General features: G+C 43.8%; 6 protein-coding genes across 6 annotated transcripts; all 6 read left to right on the forward strand.

Annotated features, from left to right (window-relative positions):
- The first annotated feature begins 16 nt into the window (after nucleotides 1-16).
- LOC120954692 (CLIP domain-containing serine protease HP8-like) lies at nucleotides 17-5,677 on the forward strand. Its single transcript, XM_040374842.2, has 6 exons — nucleotides 17-271; nucleotides 3,378-4,271; nucleotides 4,363-4,517; nucleotides 4,588-4,841; nucleotides 4,921-5,111; nucleotides 5,208-5,677. The coding sequence occupies exons 2-6, from the start codon at nucleotides 4,196-4,198 to the stop codon at nucleotides 5,609-5,611; spliced, it is 1,080 nt and encodes a 359-aa protein (XP_040230776.2). The 5' UTR covers nucleotides 17-271; nucleotides 3,378-4,195; the 3' UTR covers nucleotides 5,612-5,677.
- A 2,583-nt stretch (nucleotides 5,678-8,260) lies between these two features.
- On the forward strand, nucleotides 8,261-10,878 carry LOC125907285 (CLIP domain-containing serine protease HP8-like). Its single transcript, XM_049608696.1, has 5 exons — nucleotides 8,261-8,548; nucleotides 8,640-8,794; nucleotides 8,865-9,118; nucleotides 9,187-9,377; nucleotides 9,462-10,878. Exons 1-5 carry the CDS (start codon nucleotides 8,356-8,358, stop codon nucleotides 9,863-9,865), a joined length of 1,197 nt encoding a protein of 398 aa, XP_049464653.1. The 5' UTR covers nucleotides 8,261-8,355; the 3' UTR covers nucleotides 9,866-10,878.
- Nucleotides 10,879-12,030: 1,152 nt separating this feature from the next.
- LOC120956376 (uncharacterized) lies at nucleotides 12,031-12,633 on the forward strand. Its single transcript, XM_040377791.2, has 3 exons — nucleotides 12,031-12,187; nucleotides 12,260-12,411; nucleotides 12,472-12,633. The coding sequence occupies exons 1-3, from the start codon at nucleotides 12,130-12,132 to the stop codon at nucleotides 12,625-12,627; spliced, it is 366 nt and encodes a 121-aa protein (XP_040233725.2). The 5' UTR covers nucleotides 12,031-12,129; the 3' UTR covers nucleotides 12,628-12,633.
- On the forward strand, nucleotides 12,628-14,000 carry LOC125907203 (phenoloxidase-activating factor 3-like; the record flags this gene model as incomplete). The annotated part of the gene is made up of 3 exons (XM_049608139.1): nucleotides 12,628-12,731; nucleotides 13,202-13,371; nucleotides 13,448-14,000. Coding segments are annotated over 3 exons (681 nt in total), but the record flags the coding sequence as incomplete, so codon positions are not given.
- Nucleotides 14,001-15,450: 1,450 nt separating this feature from the next.
- Nucleotides 15,451-16,983, forward strand: LOC120956377 (phenoloxidase-activating factor 3-like). The gene is made up of 5 exons (XM_040377792.2): nucleotides 15,451-15,677; nucleotides 15,735-15,886; nucleotides 15,951-16,210; nucleotides 16,329-16,498; nucleotides 16,570-16,983. The coding sequence occupies exons 1-5, from the start codon at nucleotides 15,620-15,622 to the stop codon at nucleotides 16,953-16,955; spliced, it is 1,026 nt and encodes a 341-aa protein (XP_040233726.2). The 5' UTR covers nucleotides 15,451-15,619; the 3' UTR covers nucleotides 16,956-16,983.
- A 1,310-nt stretch (nucleotides 16,984-18,293) lies between these two features.
- On the forward strand, nucleotides 18,294-22,805 carry LOC120956378 (CLIP domain-containing serine protease HP8-like). Its single transcript, XM_049608141.1, has 9 exons — nucleotides 18,294-18,441; nucleotides 18,522-18,714; nucleotides 18,847-19,016; nucleotides 19,085-19,485; nucleotides 20,450-20,483; nucleotides 21,378-21,532; nucleotides 21,606-21,859; nucleotides 21,938-22,125; nucleotides 22,229-22,805. Exons 1-9 carry the CDS (start codon nucleotides 18,384-18,386, stop codon nucleotides 22,633-22,635), a joined length of 1,860 nt encoding a protein of 619 aa, XP_049464098.1. The 5' UTR covers nucleotides 18,294-18,383; the 3' UTR covers nucleotides 22,636-22,805.
- Nucleotides 22,806-23,506: the final 701 nt, after the last annotated feature.

The raw sequence follows: 23,506 nt of genomic DNA on the forward strand, positions 1-23,506 counted from the left end.
CACACACACACACACACACACACACACACACACACGTTGCGTAGTTTTTGCGTGCGTGCGTGTGCGTGGGGGAAAGGCCGTACCGGAAAGTACGGCGCGGCGGACTTGCTTCGGAAGACGGAAAAACCCCTGGTTACTGATCAATTCGAGGTATGCACCGGTTCGGACAAGTTTGCGTCTCTGTCGCGCTCGCGCTCGCTCTCTGTCGGTAGTGGAGGTGGTGGTGTTGTTATTGTTTTTGTGATTGCGCTTTGTGATTGACCAATTCGTGGTAAGGAATTCATGCAGATTACCTCCCTCTTAGGGGGTGGCTGACTAATGCTTTGTTGGTGTAAAATGCGTTTTCGGCGAAGTGAAATTTGTCTTGTGTGCAACTCTCTCGTTCTGTATCACTCTCAGCAGCTCTTTAGGTGGAGCTTGTTAACTTTCATATTACTCCTTTGCCGCTTAGTTGGACGGCTTAGGTGAATGACACTTGAGTGTTGGAATTACCGAAAAAACATTATATGCGAAATGCATTTCGTTGGATCAAGATATTCAGTTTACGAGGCTTTCAGCATGTGAAAAAAAGCATAAGGCGCAAAGCTCACAAAACTTTAAAAGGATGTCTTTATATATTTATTACTGTAACGCCTATAGTATTGTAATTATTTCAGTTTGTACAACCAATTTCCAACTCATGATAGATTAGATCTGTAGACAGTGAAGATATTGCAACAAGATGATTGAGAATTGAACCTATTTCGATGTGATTAAACTCCAATAAAACAAGTCAAACGACTAAGCCGTAAAATTAAACTTGCCTGTGCTGAAAATTAAGTGATGATCGAACGAATCTGAGAAAAAAAAAACTCAACTTGATACGTTAAGTAAGATTATATTTCTAAACAGCTACAAGTGTTATTTATTGAAACACAAAGCAAAAACTTCAATTGCTTCATGTCAATATGACAATCGTTGACGTCAGATCTCACAAACTTAAATCTCAGACTTGATAATAATAAAAAGTCAATGAGCTGCTGCTTACATACAACTGTAAAAACATCCAAGAAAAAACGTAAGTGATTTTAGTGCAATCAGTGTGAGGTTCTACTAGTGTCAGATGTTCTTTAATATTGTCTTACGGGATTTTAAAATCCATAAACCACAGTTCAACCACATCAATCATCAAATGATCTGTCCTTGATTGCTTACGGGCTACTGCCAACAATTAATTAACAATGTTGAACTGGGATTTGCTGCATTGACCATGAAGTTTGCCATATTGAACTAACTAGAGAAACCTTGTGCTAGTCAATTCCAGACACTTTTGACATATACTAAGATTGAAGGTCCAAGCAAGTGATTTCCTCTAAAAATTGTTCAAAAAATATGGTTTCCCAGTAAAACTATCCATTCGGTAAGTTTCAATATGAATTCAAATGAATTTTCATTATTTTGTCCGTAAAAGTCCGTATTTGAAGTTGAAAATCTCTAAACAAAGACCAGATGTCCGCAAAATGGACAGTCATCTACCGTATGTATGGGCAAAACGGCAATAACATGTTTGTTTGTTTTTTTTCAAAACAATGGCATCTTTTTGGCATCGAACAGAAACGATTCATTTTTTTTTATCGCTCCGTGTAATCAACGCCACCAGGCGCCTCCATGACCGTTCACGGTTGCGCTAAGTGCCATTAGAGTGCTCATTTTAATACAATAAATCTGATCAACGTTACGCATCGTGTAGAGCGTACGCTCGAGCGTACATTTACAAGCGATACGCTTAAAGATACATCTTAAAAGGCAATCGATCACGCATCGGCTGCATTCCATCGCATTTCGTAGCACCCATACTTGCCAGCAGCCTTCAGCGAGGTCGATTTTTTTTTATATATACATAATAACCTGTTTTTGAGATTGCCCCATACGAACTGGAAGCTTCTCGGGAATCGGTTGCGTGCTCGTATTTTGTGTGATAAAATGAAACGTAGCTGGAGAATGATAACTAAAACCCGTCGAACCAGTTGCTGTTGCTCTAGCAGAGTATAATCAGCATGTTCATTATAATCAGCAGTAACATTATTGATTTTCGAACTACGCGGTAAGAACCAGTACATGAAAGTAGGCATTGTTAACTGTAAAGCAAAAGATCAATGCATCTTTCAGCTTCGAGTGGTTAAGCCCGCACTGGCCCGCACAAAACACACAAACACACAAAAAAGGTTATTGATAAGATTATAAAACGACCTCGTGCTAGAATTGTGCTGAAAGATCATGGCAGAACCAGTTCATCAACAATAAAATGTGTCCATAAAATCAAACTAACAATCGAAACTACACGAGGGATTGATGTAAATCTTATGGAAGCATTCTGAACGTGACGTCTTTTTTTGATTCTTCTAAAAATAGCACACACAATAATGCGTTAACGCCTTATCAAAGCTTTTAAGGTGTATAGTGCTGCAGGGGTTTTAAATCTGGAGGGGTTTGTTTTCGATTTCGAGCTGGGGGTTCAGGGATTAATTCTGTCTCTGCTCAAAATGGGTTCAGATATGATGGACAAGATTTATCCATTTTTGAATACATTGCTCGCATCATTGGGTTGTTTCGAGTGCAAGTATACATTGCGTAAATTCCCCACACAAAGGCCTCTATTTGATCGTTTGGCTGGACCTTTCCTTTTAATAAAATCCTTTAAAATCATGTGAAGTTTGGCACAACGAATCAAGCATTATCTTGAAACTTAACCGGTTTTTATAACTATTACATTTTGTATGCCAAAATCGTGGAAAATCAAGCCAAAAGTTGGGTTTTTTTGGAGGAATCAGGCTTTTCGGAAATTCTATACGAGTGGGTAGAAACCATCCAAAAACGATTGTATACCACTGCTCTAAAGCGTTCGAAATGAGGCACCGTAAGCGAAACGTATTCTTAGAACAGGCGCACTCTTTCTTTACGCATTCTTAGAACTGTCGTATTCTTTACAAAGCAATACAATAACAATGCCACACCGTTAGAATTTGAATATTAGATACAAATCGCCGCTGATTGCCACGCATCGGTTTCCTGTTGGGTTTTCCATGCTATAATTAGCACTTAGCAGAGACCTGCCGACCGCATTGCATAGAACCTGGACACTTCTTCGGGTACGCTGTGTAACACAGCGTGGTGCGTGGTTTGGAACGGATTAAGGGAAGACGACACAGATAGAGTGAGTGAGAGAGAGAGAGAGAGAGAGATCGTGAGAGAAAGAAAGGGAGAGACGGAGCGGGAAAGAGAATGACAAAAAAACACACACACAGAGTTAGGCAAAACCCCATCCAGCACACTCGGTGGTCAAACTCGTTTCTATTCGCCGTTTTAACATCTTCATTTCACGGTCATCTTCTTGCCAGCCCGCCCTCCCACGGAAGGAGCGAAGAAAGCGACATCGTGAGCATCGGAGAAGAAAGACCGCCGAATCGGTCGGTGGCTAGCAAACGAGCGAGATAGCTTGGCGCGATAATATTCAAGGTGATATCTCATGCGCGCAGGTACCCAAGCCTCCGAGCTCCAAAGCGGTCCCACGCCGCACAGCAGCAGGAGTGGTGCGTCGCGTCGAGAAGCTCTACGAGCTGCTGCTGGGAACTTTTAAAAACATGCGTTTGACACACACCTCCTCAGTCGAATGAGCAAAGCTCGGTGAGACAGTTCGTGCGCGGCGCGCTAGTGCAACCGTTTTTTGCAGTGCGTGCTCGGGAAGACGCGCACCGGGGATTGTCCCGCATCGCTTCATGTGTGTGTTTGTGTGTTTGTGTGTGTGAAGTGGCCAAACAGATCGTAACGACGTTTTAACGTGTACAGCAATTAGCTTCAACTACAGACACGTTCGTCCGTACGAATTCATATGCGTCGCGTCATATTACTGTAGTCTCTCTACAGGTACGGTGCTGTAGGAACCGGTGTTAGTGCCTTGTGATCGCACCAATCCATACGAAGGTGTGTCATTTCTACCCAGGGGAGGTGGAAATACTAACACACACAGCGGGGGAGAGTGAGAGAGATAGATCACCTCTCGCACACAGAAACGCGGAAAGGCCACCCCGCGAAGGCGCGACTGTGTTGTTATAAAAGTGGCTAACCTGCACGACAGCGTGCTCACAGTGACCGGAAGCACATCAGCCAGCGAATCTACCAGGGTACCCGCCAGCAGTACGTGAAGATTCGTGTCAGCATGCAATCAACCGGCATGGTAGGAGTGGCGACACTGTCGTTGCTGATCGTTGCGTTCTGTCAAATTGTAGTCGCACGTAAGTTATCGAAATGATACCGGTGTGTGGAACGATGTTAGTGGCTGTGGGTTTGCTGTGTTTAACGCAAAGTTCCTGATCCTTCGTACAGAGTTCCACCAGTGCACTGGCGGCGAGACCTGCATCAACATCAACGAGTGTCCACGGTTCGGTCCACACTACCACGAGCCCGCCAAATGGTCCGATAGCTTGCGGAACGAATTCCGGTCGAAGGTGTGCAAGCGTGAGCAGAGCAATGGCAAGAATGTAAGTATCTGGAGAAAGTGATAAGATAGCTCGAGCTCGATCAACTGTGCATCTTCATTACCCCTTACAGCTGTACAAGGTGTGCTGCAAGCGGGCAGCCACAGGCAACAAGAACAACCGTGAGCGCGGACTGGCCACGCTCGATCTGGAGGGGTGCGGCGCGTACTCGGAGGATCGGATCGCGTTCGGCCAGGACGCCAGGCTGTTCCAGTATCCCTGGATGGCGTTGCTGAAACAAAGGGCCGGCAACTTCGTCTGTGGCGGAACGCTGATCAACGAACGCTACGTCCTGACCGCTGCCCACTGTATCAAGAACAACGATATGTAAGTATCGAGCACGACCCCCGTTGCAAACGGTCGCCTAGGCAGATCCGGTACAATAAACTGTTTTTTTTTTTAACAGCACCACGGTACGGTTAGGCGAGTTCGATCTGAGCACACCGATCGACTGTGACAAGCGGGGGGAGCAGTGTGCCCCGCCACCCCAAGACCTTTTCGTCGAGCAGACGATCGTGCACGAAGCGTACAGTGCGCGGCGTAAGGAGAACGACATTGGGCTGATCCGGTTGGCAAAAGAGGCGGAGTACAATGACAGTAAGTACATGCAAAATCCCTCAAAACGCTTCCCACAATGCGCGGCACTCTAATGTAAACTATCTGCTCGCGTATCTTCTATTTCCAAACCCGCAGATGTGCTGCCAATCTGTCTGCCCGTGACGCCGGCAATGCGCACCACGCAGACGACCTACTTCGTGGCCGGCTGGGGTGCGACTGAGTCGGCCCCCTCCTCAAACCGGCTCCAGTTTACCAAACTCAGCCTGTTGTCCAATGATCAGTGTGTGCAGAAGCTGCTACGGGTGGACTCGTTCGCCAAGGTAAACAATGATCAGATGTGTGCGATCGGGGCCAATCTGACTGACAACTGTACCGGTGATTCGGGCGGCCCGCTCAAAACAATCAGTATAAACGCACGCTATGTACAGTACGGTGTGGTGTCGTACGGGCTGCGCACTTGCGGCAAGCAGAGTGCACCGGGCGTGTACACGCGGGTCGAGAACTATGCCGATTGGATACTGGAGCATCTGGAAAAGTGAGGGTGAGAGAGATTGGTAAAAAGATAAAAAGAGAGAAAGAGAGAGAGAGAGAGAGAAAAAAAGAGAGGAACAGAGAGGGAGAGAGCGAAGGAGATAGAGACAGAACGGAAGCTGATTGGGAATGCTTTAGATCAGACTTAACTCCGATTACTTGACGAATCTGCAATGCTCCAAGATATCAAATACGCGTTCGATTACAGCGATACTATTTTAGGTATTGACGTTATCGTTAGAAATATGATCTAGAAACTGAAAAACCCTTTGTGTAGACAATAAATCGCCATTATACATAACATACCACAACAAAAAATTGGAATTGTGTATTTATATTTGTCACTTACGAGACCCATTAGCAAAAGTTATAGTCTCAATGGTCCTCACCAACGTTATTGATGAAGTTTTTTCGGCCCGCAAATTGGAGACAAATTTGGAGACAACCCCTGTATTACACCATCAGTTAGATGGCGCAACGCATCTACCCTAAAGCCAGCAGGGAGCGAATGTTGTTCCCCTTTTGGCGGGTGTGTCACTGCCTTTTCGAAGTTCTGTGTTAAAAAACGGAAGGAATCACTTTCATTTGAAGCAAAACAACAACAAAAACTGGGCAATAGGTGAATCATTATCAATGGGAAAATTTACTTCCCGGAACAGTGTTGCTAATGACTAAAAACCTTACAAGATGAGCAATGCTGAAGGAGGAAGCCATTTTTGGAGAACAACTTTTAAGATGTAAGTAACCGAAACCTCCGACATCATCGTCTTGGACCTAAACAACGTACTCCGGCAATTGCTCTGCTGCAGCGAACGCTACCATAAACACGTGAAATCTTCACAGTACCCGTAATATCTTGATTCGAGTTTGGTGCGTACGGATAAACCCAGCACTAAGGGAAAACATCAAACTCACTGCGGGACGTCAGGGCAAGAGAGCATTTTTCGATCAAACGCTTCATGGGTAAATAAAACATTCCCTTCCGCATTAGGAGTTAGGCAGAATGACCGTACCGTACTGTGTTTCATATCCCCGTTCAAATCGCAAATCACATTAAACTATTAGCGATGTCTTGCATCTTCCCCGGGACACCTTGCATTTAAAAGTTGCTAATGATATCGGCATTTGCTGTGCATTACCGTGGGCTTGCAGAGCTAAATGGTTGGGCGACACATGGCGCCACTCGTCAGAATTGCGCTCAAAACAGTACTCGGCGGCACATCACATCTACATGGCAACCAATGCTAACAGCTGATGTGATCATACCACTCACACAAACACATAATCCGATACACACATTCGTTTGAAACCAGCAGTAGCTTGGAGGGGGTAAATGGAAGGAATCAAACTTGCACTTGCTAAGGGTGGGTAAATACGAACGTATCTTTGCCGAAGCTTCGGACTTTCCGGGCTTTGATGTAGTGGTGCACACAAAAAGCTTAATAGTGACGATAGTGGTTACATTTATTCAGGGGGTGCGATCGAACAGTGATCTCGCTGTACAAATTGTACTAAGGGGTAGTGAGCTTTACATTTGCTACTTCTTCGCTACTGGGGAGGCTTTAATGTTTTAACACTTTGACCGCCAGCCTGACGTCACAGACTTTCGAGTGAGCACGCAGCGCATGGCAAGAGTGCGATGAGAGCGACAATTTCTCGTGCGACTGTTATCACTCTGTTGTTTCATTGCGATAAGCGGCGCTCTCATTCTTTCTTTCCTCCCTCATTCGTTCTAAAGAGAATCGGTGGGATTTAGGATCTGTTTCAGTAAACGGTTTGAGTAAAAGATCAGTTTCTGTTGAAGAACCCGTACAGATTCGAGATTAATTTCAAGACAAGTATGAATTTGGAATCAGTTTTAGGTAGGGAATGCATAAGGGATCGATTCCAAGTCTGGTATAGGATCAGGATCAGTTGCAGAAACAAAATGGATTCAGTATCTCTTTGAACGCTAAAATGAGCTTAACATCAGTTCTGGTCCTATATTGATGCAGTATCACATTGCGGTTCGTTTTGAGTTCCGTATCAGTCTCTGAACTGAAATAGCAGTTATGTTTTCGGGCAGCATCCTTTCCGAGGTATCCTCGAACACCAAGACACCTCAACTTGGGCCTACCACGTCCCTTCTGTACTTGTCGACGACCTAAAAGGATTTTATCTTACTTATATCTTGAGAGTTTGATACGCTGCTCAACAGTAACATGAACTGTACGGCGGTCTTATAAATCTCGTCTTTGCAGCGACTTTTACATCGTCATTGGTGTCCGAAATTGACTAGTAGTGTTAAATTGAGCACGTCTCCCCACAAACGTGAAGTAATGTCCAAGGAGGGTTAACAAATAGTAGAGTTTCACTGAACTTCTTGCATGACCGGCCAGTTTTCTGACGGATATTTTCCATATTTGCTTGGATGGATAGATAATATCGTATCCTTTTTGATAAAAATGAAAAAAAACCTTTTGTTCTGTTCTGCAAGACAGTGCCGCAACGGTACTGATCTCAACAGACGGTCAGCTAAATCTATAATTGATAAAATCGTCGGCAAATCTCTGTTTTGCTCAAAAAATATTCAGCTTGCAGCTATCCGTGTCCAGCCAGTATACAGGCTACAAATAAGCAATTGCTGAGTACGCTGATCCAATTGAGCGATAGTGGAGTTTATTGGTCAAAGGTTTCAGCAGGGATGGTGGCCCTCACACACAAACGCGAAAGGCCATCCAGTGAAGGCTCGTCTGTGTTACTATAAAAGGGGATGAACCGCCCGATAGCTGCTCATAGTGACCGGAAGAACATCAGATTGTGGATCTGCTCGCGAACAGTAGCGTCAGTTATTGTTTACAGAGTACACGTCGTGAAGTTTCGTGTCAGTATGCAACCAAATAGCATGGTAGGAGTGGCGACAGTGGCCTTACTAATCGTCCCGTTCTGTCAAATTGTAGTCTCACGTAAGTTATCGAAATGATACTGGTGTGTGAAACTATGTTAGTGGCCATGGGTTTGCTGTGTTTAACACAAAGTTCCTGATCTTTCGTACAGAGTTCCACCAGTGCACTGGCGGAGAGACCTGCATCAACATCAACGAGTGTCCACGGTTCGGTCCACACTACCACGAGCCCGCCAAATGGACCGAGGAGTTATTGAATGAATTCCGGTCGAAGGTGTGCAAGCGTGAGCAGAGCAACGGCAGGAATGTAAGCAACTGGAGAAAGTGATATGGTAGCTCGAGCTCGATCAACTGTGCATCTACATTACACCTTACAGCTATACAAGGTATGCTGCAAGCGGGCAGCCACAGGCAACAAGAACAACCGTGAGCGCGGACTAGCCACGCTCGATCTGGAGGGATGCGGCGCGTATTCTGCCGACCGGATGGCGTACGGTCAGGAGGCTAGGCTGTTCCAGTTTCCCTGGATGGCGCTGCTAATGCTCAACTCGGTTAAATTTGTCTGTGGCGGTACGCTGATCAATAGGCGCTACGTACTGACCGCTGCCCACTGTCTCAAGAACACACATGTGTAAGTATCGCTCACGACCCCATGTATAACAAAGGCAGAATTCGGTATTGTTACATTATCATTTCCAGCACCACGGTACGGTTGGGCGAGTTCGATATAAGCACACCGATCGATTATGACAAGCGGGGGGATCAGCATGCCCCGCCGCCCCAGGACATTGCCATTGAGCAGACAATCGTGCACGAAGCGTACAGTACGCGGCTAAAGGTGAACGACATTGGGTTGATACGGATGGCCGAGGAAGCAGCCTACAATGACAGTAAGTAGCAAACGCAGGGCACGGGCTCCCTGCTGCTCACTAAAAAAAACGCACTAACTTGCAAACCTTCGGGGTACTGCACAGATGTGTCGCCGATCTGTCTGCCCGTGTCGCCGGCAATGCGCACCACGCAGACGACCTACTTCGTGGCCGGGTGGGGCGCGACGGAGTCGGCCTTCTACTCGAACCGTCTGCTGTTTGGTAAGGTCGCCCTGCTGACTAATGATCAGTGTGCGCAGCAGCTGCTACGAGTGGATTCGTACACCAAGATCAACAACGATCAGATGTGTGCGATCGGGGCCAATCTGACCGACAACTGTACCGGCGATTCGGGTGGCCCGCTCAAAACGATCAGTATAAACGCACGCTATGTACAGTACGGTGTTGTGTCGTTAGGGCTGCGCACTTGCGGCAAGCAGAGTGCACCGGGCGTGTACACGCGGGTCGAGAACTATATCGATTGGATACTGGAGCATCTGGAAGAGTGAGATAGTGAAAAAAAGAGGCTCACAGATAGGCTCGCGTTGATTCAGATTCGAAGGGGCTCATGGCCACCATTGCGCCAGTGTGCGATATATGCGTGCAATATTATGTATTCAATTATCTTTGCCAACATAGTTTAGTTAAGTTAATAGTTTCTTCTTCTTCTTCTTTTGGCTCAACAACCGATGTCGGTCAAGGCCTGCCTGTACCCACTTGTGGGCTTGGCTTTCAGTGACTAATTGATTCCCCCCCCCCCCCCCCCCCTAGCAGGATAGTCAGTCCTACGTATGGCGGCGCGGTCTATTTGGGGATTGAACCCATGACGGGCATGTTGTTAAGTCGTACGAGTTGACGACTGTACTACGAGACCGGCTCAGGTTTATAGTTTAGTACGAAATAAAATGGCATTATGCAAACAACTATAACCGGCAAGAGATTACATGTTCCTGTGTGATGAGTTTTACAGATGCAACCCAGACAGGAATGGCTTCTTTATGGGAAAATATAGGGAAAGAATCACTATAACCATTTTGATCGTCTTTTTTTCGATTTTATGCTACCAATATTCCCCAATCAAGCTAGTTACGACGATTTGCCAGCAAAAAAGAGACCAAAAAAGCCTTCTTGTCATCTATAATCTATAATTCCAAATCGCTGCTGATGACAGCGTTAACAAAAATGTAAAATGAGCGGATCTGTTCCGATCCGCTTCAAGCTGCTCGATTCAAGCAGTTGGTCCAACGTTACTCTTTATTTCATTGACTTTGATGACTTTACTTTGATGCTTCATTAGCTGCGCATGTACTAACGCACACAAGTATCTAAGATGGAAACGATATGAAAATGCTTAGTGTGGGAAAATACGAACGGTTGATGGTTTGCAACTTTCCCAAGCGCTAGACAGCATAGACGGCGTTATCTCTTATTCAAGGGAGCATTGATGAATTATGTCGAACGGTGCATGGTTCTGAACTACCGAGAATCAGTTCTCTATCGCAGGGGTTGGCAAAAAATTGAAATTGGAAGGGCAGAAAAATGTAAAATGGATAAAGAATAACATGGATATTGAGGTTGTCCGCACATTGCACATCGAAATGTGCGACTGAAGTAAGACAATCTATCATTATCTGTTTCAGATCGATATTCGTAGAGATTAGCTAAAAAATGGCAATAGAATGCTTCATCTAGGCTTAAGACCAGGCCCAGATATAAGAAAAAAGAAACTATAAAATTCGTTATGAAAAGTTTTGATTTTGAGACAGCGAAGTACGCTGTTTGCTTCAAACTAAACGACAACGGACAGATGGCTCTGTGCGCAAAAGAGTGTGAATCAAACACGTGTTTGCGAGCGACATACAAAGAAAGCGCACAATACTACACAATACGCACTATCTATACGATTTAGACACAAACACTAAACACGTTATGTTACCAACCGGCAACTCCCTACGTTGTTAACGATCGCGGTTAATCTTTCCACACCAAACGATGCTCAAGTCTCAGGTCCAGCGAATATAATCTTGTTTGATGAAATATGATATGATATGATATGTTATGTTATGATATGTTATAGGACTTAAAAACAGTTCAAATTCAACATGGATTGAAACATTTCGTTTGAAGTAGAGCAATTCCGAGAGGTACCATCGGAATTTAATAGTTGAGCGATATCTAGTCGGATGATGGCTGACATTTCAAGTAAAAGCCGTCCGTTTGTATGACAAGAACCGGTCTTTCCAAAAAGACACGCTTATGAAATCACGATTTTAAATCTTATGGCGTATTAGAACAAATCCGGTTTTTATTTTGCACCGGCCAAAAAACGCGGCAATTTAATAAATACAAACCAAAACCCAACAAATGCAATCAAAGTTCAATTATCGAGTTCAGACTGTATCTTGAACTCATACAATAATCGTCCCAACGCAGCTATGTAAATCGTCTCAAAATTGAGTGAAATGAATTGATACTTGATTGATAAAATTGTTTCCTACAAGACTGCTGATCTCACCATTTGCCGAATTCACCGAAAAAGAAAGAAAAAGAAAAAAATGCTTAACTCGTTGTTTTGCAATCGGCGCATTCTTCCATTCCTCCTTTGCGCTAAGCAGATACGCTAACACAACAGCTATCATTTGTCTCACACCGCATACACCAAGCGGACAGTAAAAATATCAGGAAAACAGACCTCTCCCTCATAGCCAGTTTGCTTCTGAGATTATAAAAGCCGGTTGCGAACGAGCAGCCCAAGCTCAAAATCGTTCTGATAATGCTGAGAGTAACAATTCTACTGGTCGCGCTGCACGGCGCTCTTCAAGCAACGCCACGTAAGTTTAGGTGAACGCATTCATGTTAAGTTATCATATGTCTGAAAGGTTATTAATAGCTGGTGTTTTTAGAGTTGAATAAGTGCTCCGGTGGTGATATCTGTGTACCTATTGTACAATGCCCAATATTTGGGTCTGATCCACCTATCACGTGGACACCGGCGGTACAGGACGAGTTTGAAAAGCGAGTGTGTGAGCAAGAAACCAATAGTGTTAATAGGACGGTGAGTATTGCTGATTGACTCGTAACATTAGAGGAAAGTGTGCAATATTGTCCATTCCAGATATACAAGGTATGTTGCGAACCACCGGCTTCCGGCGAACCGAGCGATGGTCGCAAGCGTGGCTTAGCATTGCTTGACCTCAAAGGCTGTGGGATGAACCGAATGCACAGCAACGAATCTGTGGAAAATAATGGCACTCTTGGGCAGCTGCCTTGAACGGCATTGCTAAAAACGAGCAGCGGGGAGTTCGCCTGTGCTGCTAGTCTAATCAGTGAACGCTACGTGCTGACGGTTGCTCACTGTATAAAGAATAGAAACGTGTAAGTAACCCATCCGTAAAGCATAGACGTTCGATATTCCAATGCAGCTTTGGTGAGCGGCTGTTAAGTGGTGAAAACCGGCCAAAGGCATAGTCCCGGTTGTACTAGGCTTGGCAAACCCGTGCATTTTTGAAAAACTTCGCGGCAGGTTTTCGTTCTTTTATGTTTGGAAGAAATCTATTATGTTCGCCCTAACACTGAAAGGCGCTCCAATACTGCCTCGCTCATTTATAACAGTTTATCGTCCGTTTGTTCATTCGTTCATGCAACCGCAGTTTTGAAATTGTGACTGAAATTGAATGAACTGAGCTAACTGAGCTATTCTCGTTAATTCTTTCCTGCTTAACTTACAATCCTAAGAATGTGCAGCATCTGCTTGAGTGAATCGATTGATTCTCTGAAGCTCGCTATAAATGCTCAACTGAATACATTTTAAATGCGCCCATATTTACACGTCTTCTACACGCCAGGACATTTGTACAGCTTCGAAAGAAGGATTGTGATGAGCAGGGCGTGTGTACACTGGCACCGCAAGACATCCCCGTCGAGCGTGCCATCGCACACGATGGCTTCAGTGCCCGGAGAAAACTGAACGACATTGCCTTGGTCCGTTTGGCACAAAACGTTTCGTTCAATAACGGTAAGCATTTGGCGGATGATAGGCCTCTGTCTACCCTTGTATGCATAAATACTAATAACTCATATCCCGTTAACAGATGTGCTCCCGATCTGTCTGCCAGTGGCTCCCGAATACCAGCCAGCAGGATCGAATTACTTCACTGCTCGAGATGGGCAGGATTACGCTTCACTGAACACCGACACGATCTCGATCACGGAAGTTCATCCACTGACCACTGAAAACTGTGAGAATCGGTTACAAGAGCTGATTAAAAGGCAACACAAGATCCAGGAATCTCATATCTGTGGGTACGAAGCGGGCAGCTTCGATGGGTGTGCTACCAGCGCCGGTGGACCACTGGTAGCGCTGGACCGCTTCGGACGTAACGTGCAGCACGGGGTAGTTTCCTATGGAGTTCAAGATTGCTCTTTAGAAAATGTACCCTCCGTGTACACCAGGGTGGAAAGCTTCATCAATTGGATATTGCACAATCTCGAAGAGTGATCGTACGATTGCTCCTTTGCATTGTTCTAACCGCTCCTTTTATTACACCGTTTGCCTATAAAATGTAAGTCGATGAATGATTTTGGCGATTTTTAGCGTTGTGAATAAAATCAGCATTGCGCAACATCGTGACAGAGTGAAATATGTCTCTTTTGTAACGTGTCGAAGATATAAATTATGTCGTTTTCCTGTTTACGGTTTGCGATTTTGACAGAAAATAACGCGTAAGAGGCGTAAACTACAACAGCGCGTTTCATTCTTTCACATCCGATGTGAAAAGCATAGGGTTGTCTTTTGCCCAGAGTCTCAATGTATGTTCCAACTCAATATATAAAAACGTGGTTCAAAAACTGATGTCATTATTGGTATCAGGATCCGTGTTACAATCAACTACCAGAAACTTTTGACGCGCTGCACTGATTATCCAGTAGTGTGATACTCTGCCGTACCGGTGAACTCGTTTGTACCCGGGAACGTTCGCCGCGACGCTCATTTTCACTCATTTTACAGCCCTCTGGATGAAAAATTAGAAAACCGTCTAGGTTTTGCACTGCCCAACCTGCCAGTACAACCCTGTCCACTCATGAGCGACGAATGTTTCTCGTCGAACGAGTTCGCCGGTGCGGCTGGCTTATAAATTTAGAAAACCTCTACAATGGAAGGCCTCTTGACGAAGAATAAGAATACACATATGGGCTGCCAACATTGGTTAATTCTCAAAGAGGTAAAGATTAAAGAGGTCCAAACCAAGAACATTACTTGGTTAGTGATATCAAAATAGACTTTTTTTTTACTTTTGGCTCAACAACCGTTTTCGGTCAGGGCCTACCTGTACCACTTGTGGGGTTGGCTTTCAGTGACTTTTGAATAACCCCCCATAGCAGGATAGTCAGTCCTACGTAGTGCGGCACGGTTCATTTGGAGCTTGAACCCATGACGGGCATGTCGTACTACTGCACAAAAATAGAAGCAAAGGATGATGACATTCATTTCATTTCTATTCTAAACTGATACTTCATTTTGCCCCATTAAATGTCTCCGCACTCATTTTAATCGAATTTTATGAAGTTTATGCACATGGGATTGTAACCGGAACCATTCGCGATTGTCAAACCTAATTTCAAGATCTTTGAAGGGATTGATGTATAAACAATCGTATTGTTGTACAATACTTAGATATTTGATGTTTGTGTTTTTGTGTTACATCAAAGCTTTTGAAATTCAGTTCGTATAAGTAAAAAAATAACCTATGTTCCTAAATCCTAATACTGTCAAAAAATAACCTAAATAGATTGAATGTTACAACGGATTCATTTGTACCAAATTTTCAATTAAAGTTTAAATTCAGTAAATTTATCACAAACAAAAAAAATTAACTAAAAATCACTAAATTTATTGACGAAGGCACGAAACCTTCAGCGTTTTCAGAAACACTGGTGCGAAACGGTTGCAGCACAGGATAAGTAACCATCCTTGAATCAAATGTTTTAAATTGTGACGCTATTGCCACAACGATGCTGTTTATTTACTTTTTAAGAAAAAAAAAATCAAAGTCATCTAAACTACTCTACATTTGCCGCACACTTGAATTTCTTGTTCCTTAGCAAAACTTGCTATAGACACATAATAGTACAATCAGATTGTTCATCATTTGTTTCACGGGAATCAAAACATCACCAGAGCCCACCCCGTTCATCGTATACGGTTGGTTCTAGGAATATAAAAGCCAGCTAGATCCAACCAAAGCTAACAAATCGCTCTGATAATGCTGGGAGTAACAATTCTATTGGTCGCGTTGCACGGCGCACATCAAGCTACGGCCCGTAAGTAGACTAGAGCGCTTTTTCGTGTTAAGTTAATTAATTGCGGGCGGTTTTTAGAGTTGAATACATGTACCGGTGGCAACATCTGCATCCCGATCGAGCAATGCCCACTGTTTGGGTCTAACTCAAGGGCCACGTGGACAGAGGCAACAATGAATCAGTTTAGAGCGCGTGTCTGTGAGAGGGAACCCACTATCGATGGGTGGACTGTAACTATTCGAGATTGAAACTTTACATACGAGAAAGTGTGGAATATTGTCCATTCTATTCCAGAAATACAAGGTATGTTGCGAACCAACGGCTCCCAGCGAACCGAGGGACGGTCGTAAGCCTGGCTTAGATTTGCTTGACCTCGAAAATTGTGGAATGAACCGGTTGAACAGAAACGAATCTGTAGAAAATAATGGCACTCTTGGGAAGCTTCCATGGATAGCATTACTAAAAACAAGTTCCGGGGAGTATCACTGTGCCGGAACCTTAATCAGTAAACGCTACGTGCTGACGACTGCGTTCTGCATAATAAGCAAGAACCTGTAAGTATCCCATCCCCATAACCAAGACACACGTGATAGAGTTGATGTAGTGATCCTCTCCAGCAGAACGCTAAAAAAAGAAGATAACACGATTATTTTCTTGTGACGCTCGTTCTAGTGCATTTGTGCAGCTTCGAAAGAAGGATTGTGATGAGCGCGGCGCGTGTACACTGAAACCTCAAGACATCCCCATCGAACGCACCATCGGACACGATAGTTCCAACAAGCCATGGCTGTTTAACAACATCGGCCTGGTACGTTTGGCACGAGACGCATCGTTTAATAGTGGTAAGTAATGGAGTGAGTATGTTTTTTCCCCAAGCCTTTGCCAATAATCTGTTACCATATGCCTTTGCCAGATGTACGTCCAATCTGTCTCCCAATGGGACCCGAATATCAGACGACAGATAAAAAATATTTCATTGTTACACGAAAAGAGGATTACGCTTTGTTGGACACAGACGCGGTAGCGATAAGCGAAGTTCATCTGGTTGCAAACGAGTATTGTCAAAGTTGGCTACAGAGGACGGTTCATAATTCTCAGATGTGTGCGATCGAATTGGCTCCAAACGATGATTGTGCAAAACCATACGGTGCATCACTCACAGCTCAGGCCCGCAATGGACGCCACGTCATGTACGGGGCACATGCTTTTGGGATGGACATTTGCACGCAAAATGAATCCACCGTGTACACCAGAGTGGAAAGCTTCGTTGATTGGATAGTGAGCAATATCGAAGAGTGATCGTGTGATCAAACTGTGATGTGGTTGGAATTCTATTCAAAAACATAAACGGTATGCTAATGGATGATTTGATCGATTCTAAAAATGATAATAAATAGTAGCGAAAGTTTAGTTGTTCTCATTCAAATGATTTATCGTGTCTCATTAATTGATTACGTACGGTTAACTCTGGGTCCGTTGCGTGCAGTGGTATACTGTGGGGTAAATACCTCAAAATACACCTCACTAGGTACTGATTCTAAACTCAATGGTTAGGTAACTGATACTGAACCCATGCAGGTGCTACAAATGATACTGAACCGAAACTTGTTTCGGAACCAATCACGAACCCATACCGATTATGAAATTCAATCACGAACCAATTTCAGTCCTAGAAATGATAAACCTACACCGATGATAAAACTCATACTGAATCCACACCGGTTCTGGAACTGATAGTAAATCCAAATTGGTCCTGGAACTGATCATGAACCCATACTGGTCTTGGAACTGATCACGCACCCATACGCATTTTTGGAACTGATCTTAAACCCAAACTAGACTAGAACCTGATACTAAATCTATACCGTTTCTGGAACTGATGTACGAACGGGAATAAGAACAGATACTGGATTCAAAGCGAACCGGAACTGTTACTAGATATATTGCGATTCTAAAACCAATCATGAAACTGTTCCGATTCCGATACCGATACAGCGCCTGTTTCAACGCGACTCCCGATTCTGCTAGTCGACGAGTCCCGGCAGTGCAGCGTAGAAATTAGCGAAGGAATTTAGCATAAATTGTACACTGAAGGTAACTGAGTCAAATGTTCTCTAAACCAAACTGCTGACCTCCAATGCTCGTCTCATTACTTATGGGAAATTAGAAAATCACGGGCGCAGTTTCTCATTAGTCGCCTGTTTTCAATCGTGCACTATTTCAATAATAAATGCAACAATATGACTTGTTTCACATTTGTTTCACTTCGCTAGCCGTATATTATTGTTTAGTAATTATTAATATTTTTAGACCATTATGAAATTTGACCATTATCAACCTTATTAAGAATACAGTTAATGCACTTTGACGAAGGCCTTAGAATCCTTCAATGAAATGTGTGCCGCAACGATGCTGTTTATTTATTTTCTACGAAAAAAACATGCAAGATGTGAGCTACTCTACATTTGCAGCACACTTTCAGTTCTTCTTTTAGCTGAACTGATAGCTATAGGCACACAATAGCGCAATCAGATTGTTCTACATTTGTTACGCGGTAATCAAAACACCACGAGACTCCATCCCGTTCATCGTACACGGTTGCTTCTAGGACTATAAAAGCCAGCTAGATTCTACCAAAGCTCACAATCGTTCTGAGAGTTGCAGAGGCGAAAGAAGTCAATAGGCTCAAAAACTCTATAAAAATCAATAAAAATAATCGTCCAGAGAATGCTGAGAGTAACAATTCTACTGATCGCGCTGCACGGCGCACATCAAGCTACGGCACGTAAGTTTAGTGGAACGCATTCTTGTTAAGGTACGAAACCTCAGCAGTAAATTAATTGGTGGTGTTTTTTGCTGGCTTAGATTTGCTTGACCTCGAAGGCTGTGGAATGAACCGGATGCAAAACAACGAAACTTTGGGAAATAATGACAATCTTGGGCAGCTTCCATGGATAGCGTCGATAAAATCGAGTTCTGGGCAACATATCTGTGGCGGCAGTTTGATCAGTAAACGCTACGTGCTGACGGCTGCCCACTGCTTAGGACACAACGATCTGTAAGTACCCCATCCCCATGACCAAGGTGCACGTGATGGAGTGAATTTGCCAATAAAGTGATCCTCTCCAGCAAAATGCTATAGAAGGACGATTTGTAAAGCAATTTGTTTTTCCTATGTCGCTCCTTTTAGTGCATTTGTTCAGCTACGAAAGAAGGATTGTGATGAGAGCGGCGTGTGCACACTGGCAAAAGAAGACATCCCCATCGAACGCACCATCGGACACGATAGTTACAACAAACCAGTGCAGTCGCACGACATCGCCCTGGTGCGTTTGGCACGAGACGCATCGTTTAATAGCGGTATGTAATCGAGAAAGCATGTTTTTCCAAGCCTTTCCAAATAATGTGTTACCCTATGCCTTTGCCAGATGTACGCCCAATTTGTCTCCCAATGGGACCCGAATACCAGACGACGACATCTAAGTACTTCGTTGCTCCACGAGGACAGGACTACGCTTCGTTGAACACTGACACGATCGAAATTACTGAGGTTGATCGGGTCACAGCTGATCAGTGTCAGAATCGTCTATATGAGCTGATACAGATGAAAAGAACGATTCACGAATCTCAAATCTGTGCGCTCCAATCGGGTCGTTTCGATGACTGTAGAAACTCCGGTGGACCACTGACAGCGTTAGGCCGCAATGGACGCCACGTGCAGTACGGGGTAGTTTCTTACGGGTTGAACGCTTGCAAACTAGATAATTCACCCGTCGTGTACACCAGGGTGGAAAGCTTCATCGATTGGATACTGAGCAATCTCGAAGAGTGATCGTTCGATTGCACGCTGCTCTTGGAGTTCTTTCTAATACAACGATTAACCATAAACGGTGTGCTAATGGATAATTTGGCACAATTTACTCTATATATGTATAACATATTCATCCTCTTGATGTAGCCCCTTCCCGGTTTTTACTAAATTATTACGAAACATCGAGCCCCTGATCCTGATTGATCGAATATCAGAATACCTAACATTTAACATATATGGCTGCATTAACAACAATACAGTGAACATAAATAAACGAAAATGAATAATAATGACCCGAGCTGGTTACTACTCAACGGTTTTAAGCTAATACGCTACCATTTTACACACAACGGTAAAAGCAAATGAACAAAGCAAATATCATAACAAATCATAACAAAGAAAAGCAGCAGTATCATCTCGAAGGTTTGTTTTTTTTTTCATTCCCAAATTATGGCTCTGTGAATAATGCATGCGATTAAAACGATTGCAACTACTTGTAACCCTGTGATTCGCTTCCTGCTACTAGATGATTATGTACACTACTGTTATGTATTTTTCCAAAATGCAAACACGTTGATCTTTGAATTGTTGGTCGCACCTCAGACCTTCCTCCGAGGCGTTCAAAGGAATAATCCAAGAAAAAAATCCACCCCATGATCGTACACGATCTGTTCTGCTGATACTATAATAAGAAGACTCAAAATAGCTCCGAATGCTCAAAATGCTGTCGGTAACTGCATATCTGCTGTTCACAGAATGGCGCTCACCAAGCACCCAAAACATATTAATATTTTCATTATTATGTCAATACTATCAAGTTAAACCTATCACGCATTAAACATAGCAAAGTTTCATTTAATGATAGGTTTAACCTTTTGTGAATGCCTTGAAATATTATCAAACAGCCTATCAATGTCTCAAATATAGATAAATAATGGAGCAAAGTAATATATATATCTTTATTTGAATTTAACGTTTTTAGAAAATAGCGATCGGCGTAAGCTTAACGCCTGAAGGTATGCAATACGATTTGTATTGAAATAGTTGGTTATTTATTTATTATTTAGATTTAGATTAAACATATTAAAATTAACTCAAAAAAGAGTTTTCTTCAAAAAAAAAAAAATAGAATCATTCCTTCCTAAAATTGTGCAAGGAAAATAAAAAAAGAACAACTAAATAGAGGCACATTCCATAAACTTAATTTTGCTCTAGATTTGTAAAATGATGAATGGTTACTTTTGCCACAATGGAACAAAAATGTAATAAGTACAAAAACAAACAAACGAACATAATAGCACGTCTTAAAATGTAAACAAATTGCAAAGAGCAGCAATTAATCTGTAATAAAACAGAAAAACATCTGTAATAAACGTAAAGCGAAAGGGTAAACCTCGTCGGCGACACCGTTACAACTCCTCATCTCAATGCATCGCACCCATACACACCCAACAGGCCACCCTTGGGGTGGGGAAAATACGCACACAAACACCACTAGCGTGCGTGTTTGTGTGAGCGTGCGGAGCTTGGTTTTGTTTATGTCGACACAAGACTCACACGCGCCCATGTATGTAATATCAAAAAACCCCACGCCGGAAGACCCGGTCGGTTAGTGTACCCTCCGGCAACGAGAAAGAGGGGGCTCGTTTTAGCTGCCGGTTATAAAAGGAGCCGGGCCAGTTGGCGTCGCCTCCATAGCGGACCCCAGTGGCAGGTGAAACGGATTAAGCAAGGTAAACATTTTAAACTACCGTGGCAAACTGTTGCCGTTTAAGCGATGCATTCAACCAAGGCCATCCTGGCGGTGCTGTTCGTCGCCTGCTGCCACCAAGTCACCGGGCGTAAGTTTGTTGAGAGCTTTTGGCTCTGTGAGTGAATCTTGTTTTAATTTAAGTTTCACCCCGCAACAGAGTTCAACAAGTGTCCTGCCGATGAGATGTGCTTAAGTATAGGCGAGTGTGAACAATTTCTTCCCCACTACAACCAACCGGCCAAGTGGTCGCCCAGCTTAAGGGACGAGTTTCGAAGGCGGGTCTGTCAGCGGGAAAAAATGAACGGTGTGAATGTGAGTACTACGGCGTTCGCGTTAGTAGCATTGTAAAGGCAACTAATTATCGCAAACACTTTCACGAACGTAGGTCTACAAAGTATGCTGCTCGCCACCCGCGCCAACGACCGAAAGTGATCGTAAGCGAGGGCTGGAACTGCTCGACCTAGAGAACTGTGGAGCGTACACGGACGATAAGATATCGTTCGGACAGGATGCGAAACTGTTCCAGTTTCCCTGGATGGCACTGCTGAAATCGAAAGCCGGTAGCTTCTTCTGTGGCGGTACGCTGATCAATGAGCGCTACGTACTGACTGCAGCTCACTGTCTCGTGAACGACGATGTGTAAGTGCCGGGAGATTACCTTTTAAAACCAAAGAGTGATTTAATTAATTATTTAAAAAAAAATCCCATCTCCTTCAGGGCATCCGTCCGGCTCGGTGAGTACGATCTAAACAGCACGATCGACTGCAACAAGCACGGTGACTGTGCGCCGGCTCCGCAAGACATCCCGGTAGAGCGTGCCATCAGCCACGAGGACTACAGCGCCCGGTACAAACTGCACGACATTGGCTTGATTCGGCTGGCCCGCCGAGCATCACTGAATGACAGTAAGTGCTGTTTTGATGCGATGTCATAATCCACCCAGTAAGATCAATCTTACGTAACACTGTGTTTCCCCCCTGCACTGTGTTTTTTTTCTCTCTCTGCCAGATGTTCTTCCCATCTGCCTACCGGTGACGCCGGCGTTCCTCACCAAGCAGACCATCTTCTTCGTGGTTGGCTGGGGCCAAACACAGAACGCACTGTTCGCGAACAAGCTCCAGTTTACGAAGCTCGACCTGATGGCGAACGACGAGTGTCTGAAGCAGCTACGGCCAAAGGATAGGTTTGTGCGCATCTCGGACAGCCAGCTGTGCGCGATCGGCTCCAATCTGTCCGACAACTGCTCGGGGGATTCGGGCGGACCGCTCAAGTCGATCAGCATTCAAAACTCGCGCTACGTCCAGTACGGCGTGGTGTCGTTCGGGTTGCGCACGTGCGGCAAGCAGAGTGCGCCGGGCGTGTACACGCGGGTCGAGCGCTATGTCGATTGGATTTTGGAGCAGTTGGAGGATTAACCGCACAGTATTAACAACCCGCCTTAGCTTAAGGTGTACAACAAGCATGCGAAATGCCGTGCACATACACAAACACCCACGCACTGAGCTAAAACAAAAAACAGCGAAAAATATGTAGCATAATGTTAAGCACAGATTTTAGAGATAAATAAATGCCATTTTAAACCTAACTTGTGACTTTCATTGTTCTTTTGATACAGCTAAACAGAAGCAATGCCTTATTTATCCTATTTCAAGTTTTTTGTATGTTTTTTTCTCGCGATTGTCCCGTTTTACAACAAATAAAAAAAGGCTTAATCATCTAGTTATAAAGTTCTCTTTTCTGCTTGGTAACATAAAAACAAATGCCCCCTTCTTCTCATGGGATTTTATGTCCACGTTTCTGTCATGCTCCTTTTATGGATTGCCAGTGTGTGTGTGTCATTGCGGTTGGACAGCTGGGAATTAAGCAGAGCTGGGATATACCCAACATTCCTGGGAAAAACATACTAAAGCTGAAAATCCACCAAAATGCATTACCCGATGCCGGCTTCTTCTACGTTTTTTGTGTGGTAGTAAATGCTTATAAAAAATAAGTTACAAGATATAAAAAAAAACAATTAAAATAACTACAAAAATAAAAATAATGAATTGCAGCATAAGACACGAACCTCAACAAAACTAAACTTTGTCGAAAAAAAAGCAACAAAATAAAATAATTGTAATATCTTAGCTCTCAACGAGTTTAAGATGTTTCAAATAATGAATTGCTTTACTTATAAATCATTTGGGGATTGACTATGAAGCAGAGAAAAAAAATCAACATTATCTTAAGCATTCTATATCTTGTATGAACGTGAACACGTCAACACATAAATCACAAAGATGAACT

The sequence above is a fragment of the Anopheles coluzzii genome, chromosome 3, assembly GCF_943734685.1.
Source record: "Anopheles coluzzii chromosome 3, AcolN3, whole genome shotgun sequence".
In the NCBI taxonomy this organism is placed as follows: Eukaryota; Metazoa; Arthropoda; class Insecta; order Diptera; family Culicidae; genus Anopheles; species Anopheles coluzzii.

What these genes read in the sequence shown, in the direction of transcription:
- LOC120954692 (XM_040374842.2), top strand. Translation starts at nt 4,196, where the DNA reads ATGCAATCAACCGGCATGGTAGGAGTGGCGACACTGTCGTTGCTGATC. An exon ending in AGCAGAGCAATGGCAAGAAT is followed by an intron (nt 4,518 to 4,587) that starts GTAAGTATCTGG and finishes TACCCCTTACAG; the next exon opens with CTGTACAAGGTGTGCTGCAA. An exon ending in TGTATCAAGAACAACGATAT is followed by an intron (nt 4,842 to 4,920) that starts GTAAGTATCGAG and finishes TTTTTTTAACAG; the next exon opens with CACCACGGTACGGTTAGGCG.
- LOC125907285 (XM_049608696.1), top strand. Translation starts at nt 8,356, where the DNA reads ATGAACCGCCCGATAGCTGCTCATAGTGACCGGAAGAACATCAGATTG. An exon ending in AGCAGAGCAACGGCAGGAAT is followed by an intron (nt 8,795 to 8,864) that starts GTAAGCAACTGG and finishes TACACCTTACAG; the next exon opens with CTATACAAGGTATGCTGCAA. An exon ending in GGAAGCAGCCTACAATGACA is followed by an intron (nt 9,378 to 9,461) that starts GTAAGTAGCAAA and finishes GGTACTGCACAG; the next exon opens with ATGTGTCGCCGATCTGTCTG.
- LOC120956376 (XM_040377791.2), top strand. Translation starts at nt 12,130, where the DNA reads ATGCTGAGAGTAACAATTCTACTGGTCGCGCTGCACGGCGCTCTTCAA. An exon ending in CGCTCTTCAAGCAACGCCAC is followed by an intron (nt 12,188 to 12,259) that starts GTAAGTTTAGGT and finishes TGGTGTTTTTAG; the next exon opens with AGTTGAATAAGTGCTCCGGT. An exon ending in CCAATAGTGTTAATAGGACG is followed by an intron (nt 12,412 to 12,471) that starts GTGAGTATTGCT and finishes TGTCCATTCCAG; the next exon opens with ATATACAAGGTATGTTGCGA.
- LOC120956377 (XM_040377792.2), top strand. Translation starts at nt 15,620, where the DNA reads ATGCTGGGAGTAACAATTCTATTGGTCGCGTTGCACGGCGCACATCAA. An exon ending in CGCACATCAAGCTACGGCCC is followed by an intron (nt 15,678 to 15,734) that starts GTAAGTAGACTA and finishes GGCGGTTTTTAG; the next exon opens with AGTTGAATACATGTACCGGT. An exon ending in AGACGCATCGTTTAATAGTG is followed by an intron (nt 16,499 to 16,569) that starts GTAAGTAATGGA and finishes TGCCTTTGCCAG; the next exon opens with ATGTACGTCCAATCTGTCTC.
- LOC120956378 (XM_049608141.1), top strand. Translation starts at nt 18,384, where the DNA reads ATGCTGAGAGTAACAATTCTACTGATCGCGCTGCACGGCGCACATCAA. An exon ending in TGCTTAGGACACAACGATCT is followed by an intron (nt 18,715 to 18,846) that starts GTAAGTACCCCA and finishes CGCTCCTTTTAG; the next exon opens with TGCATTTGTTCAGCTACGAA. An exon ending in CCGAGCATCACTGAATGACA is followed by an intron (nt 22,126 to 22,228) that starts GTAAGTGCTGTT and finishes TCTCTCTGCCAG; the next exon opens with ATGTTCTTCCCATCTGCCTA.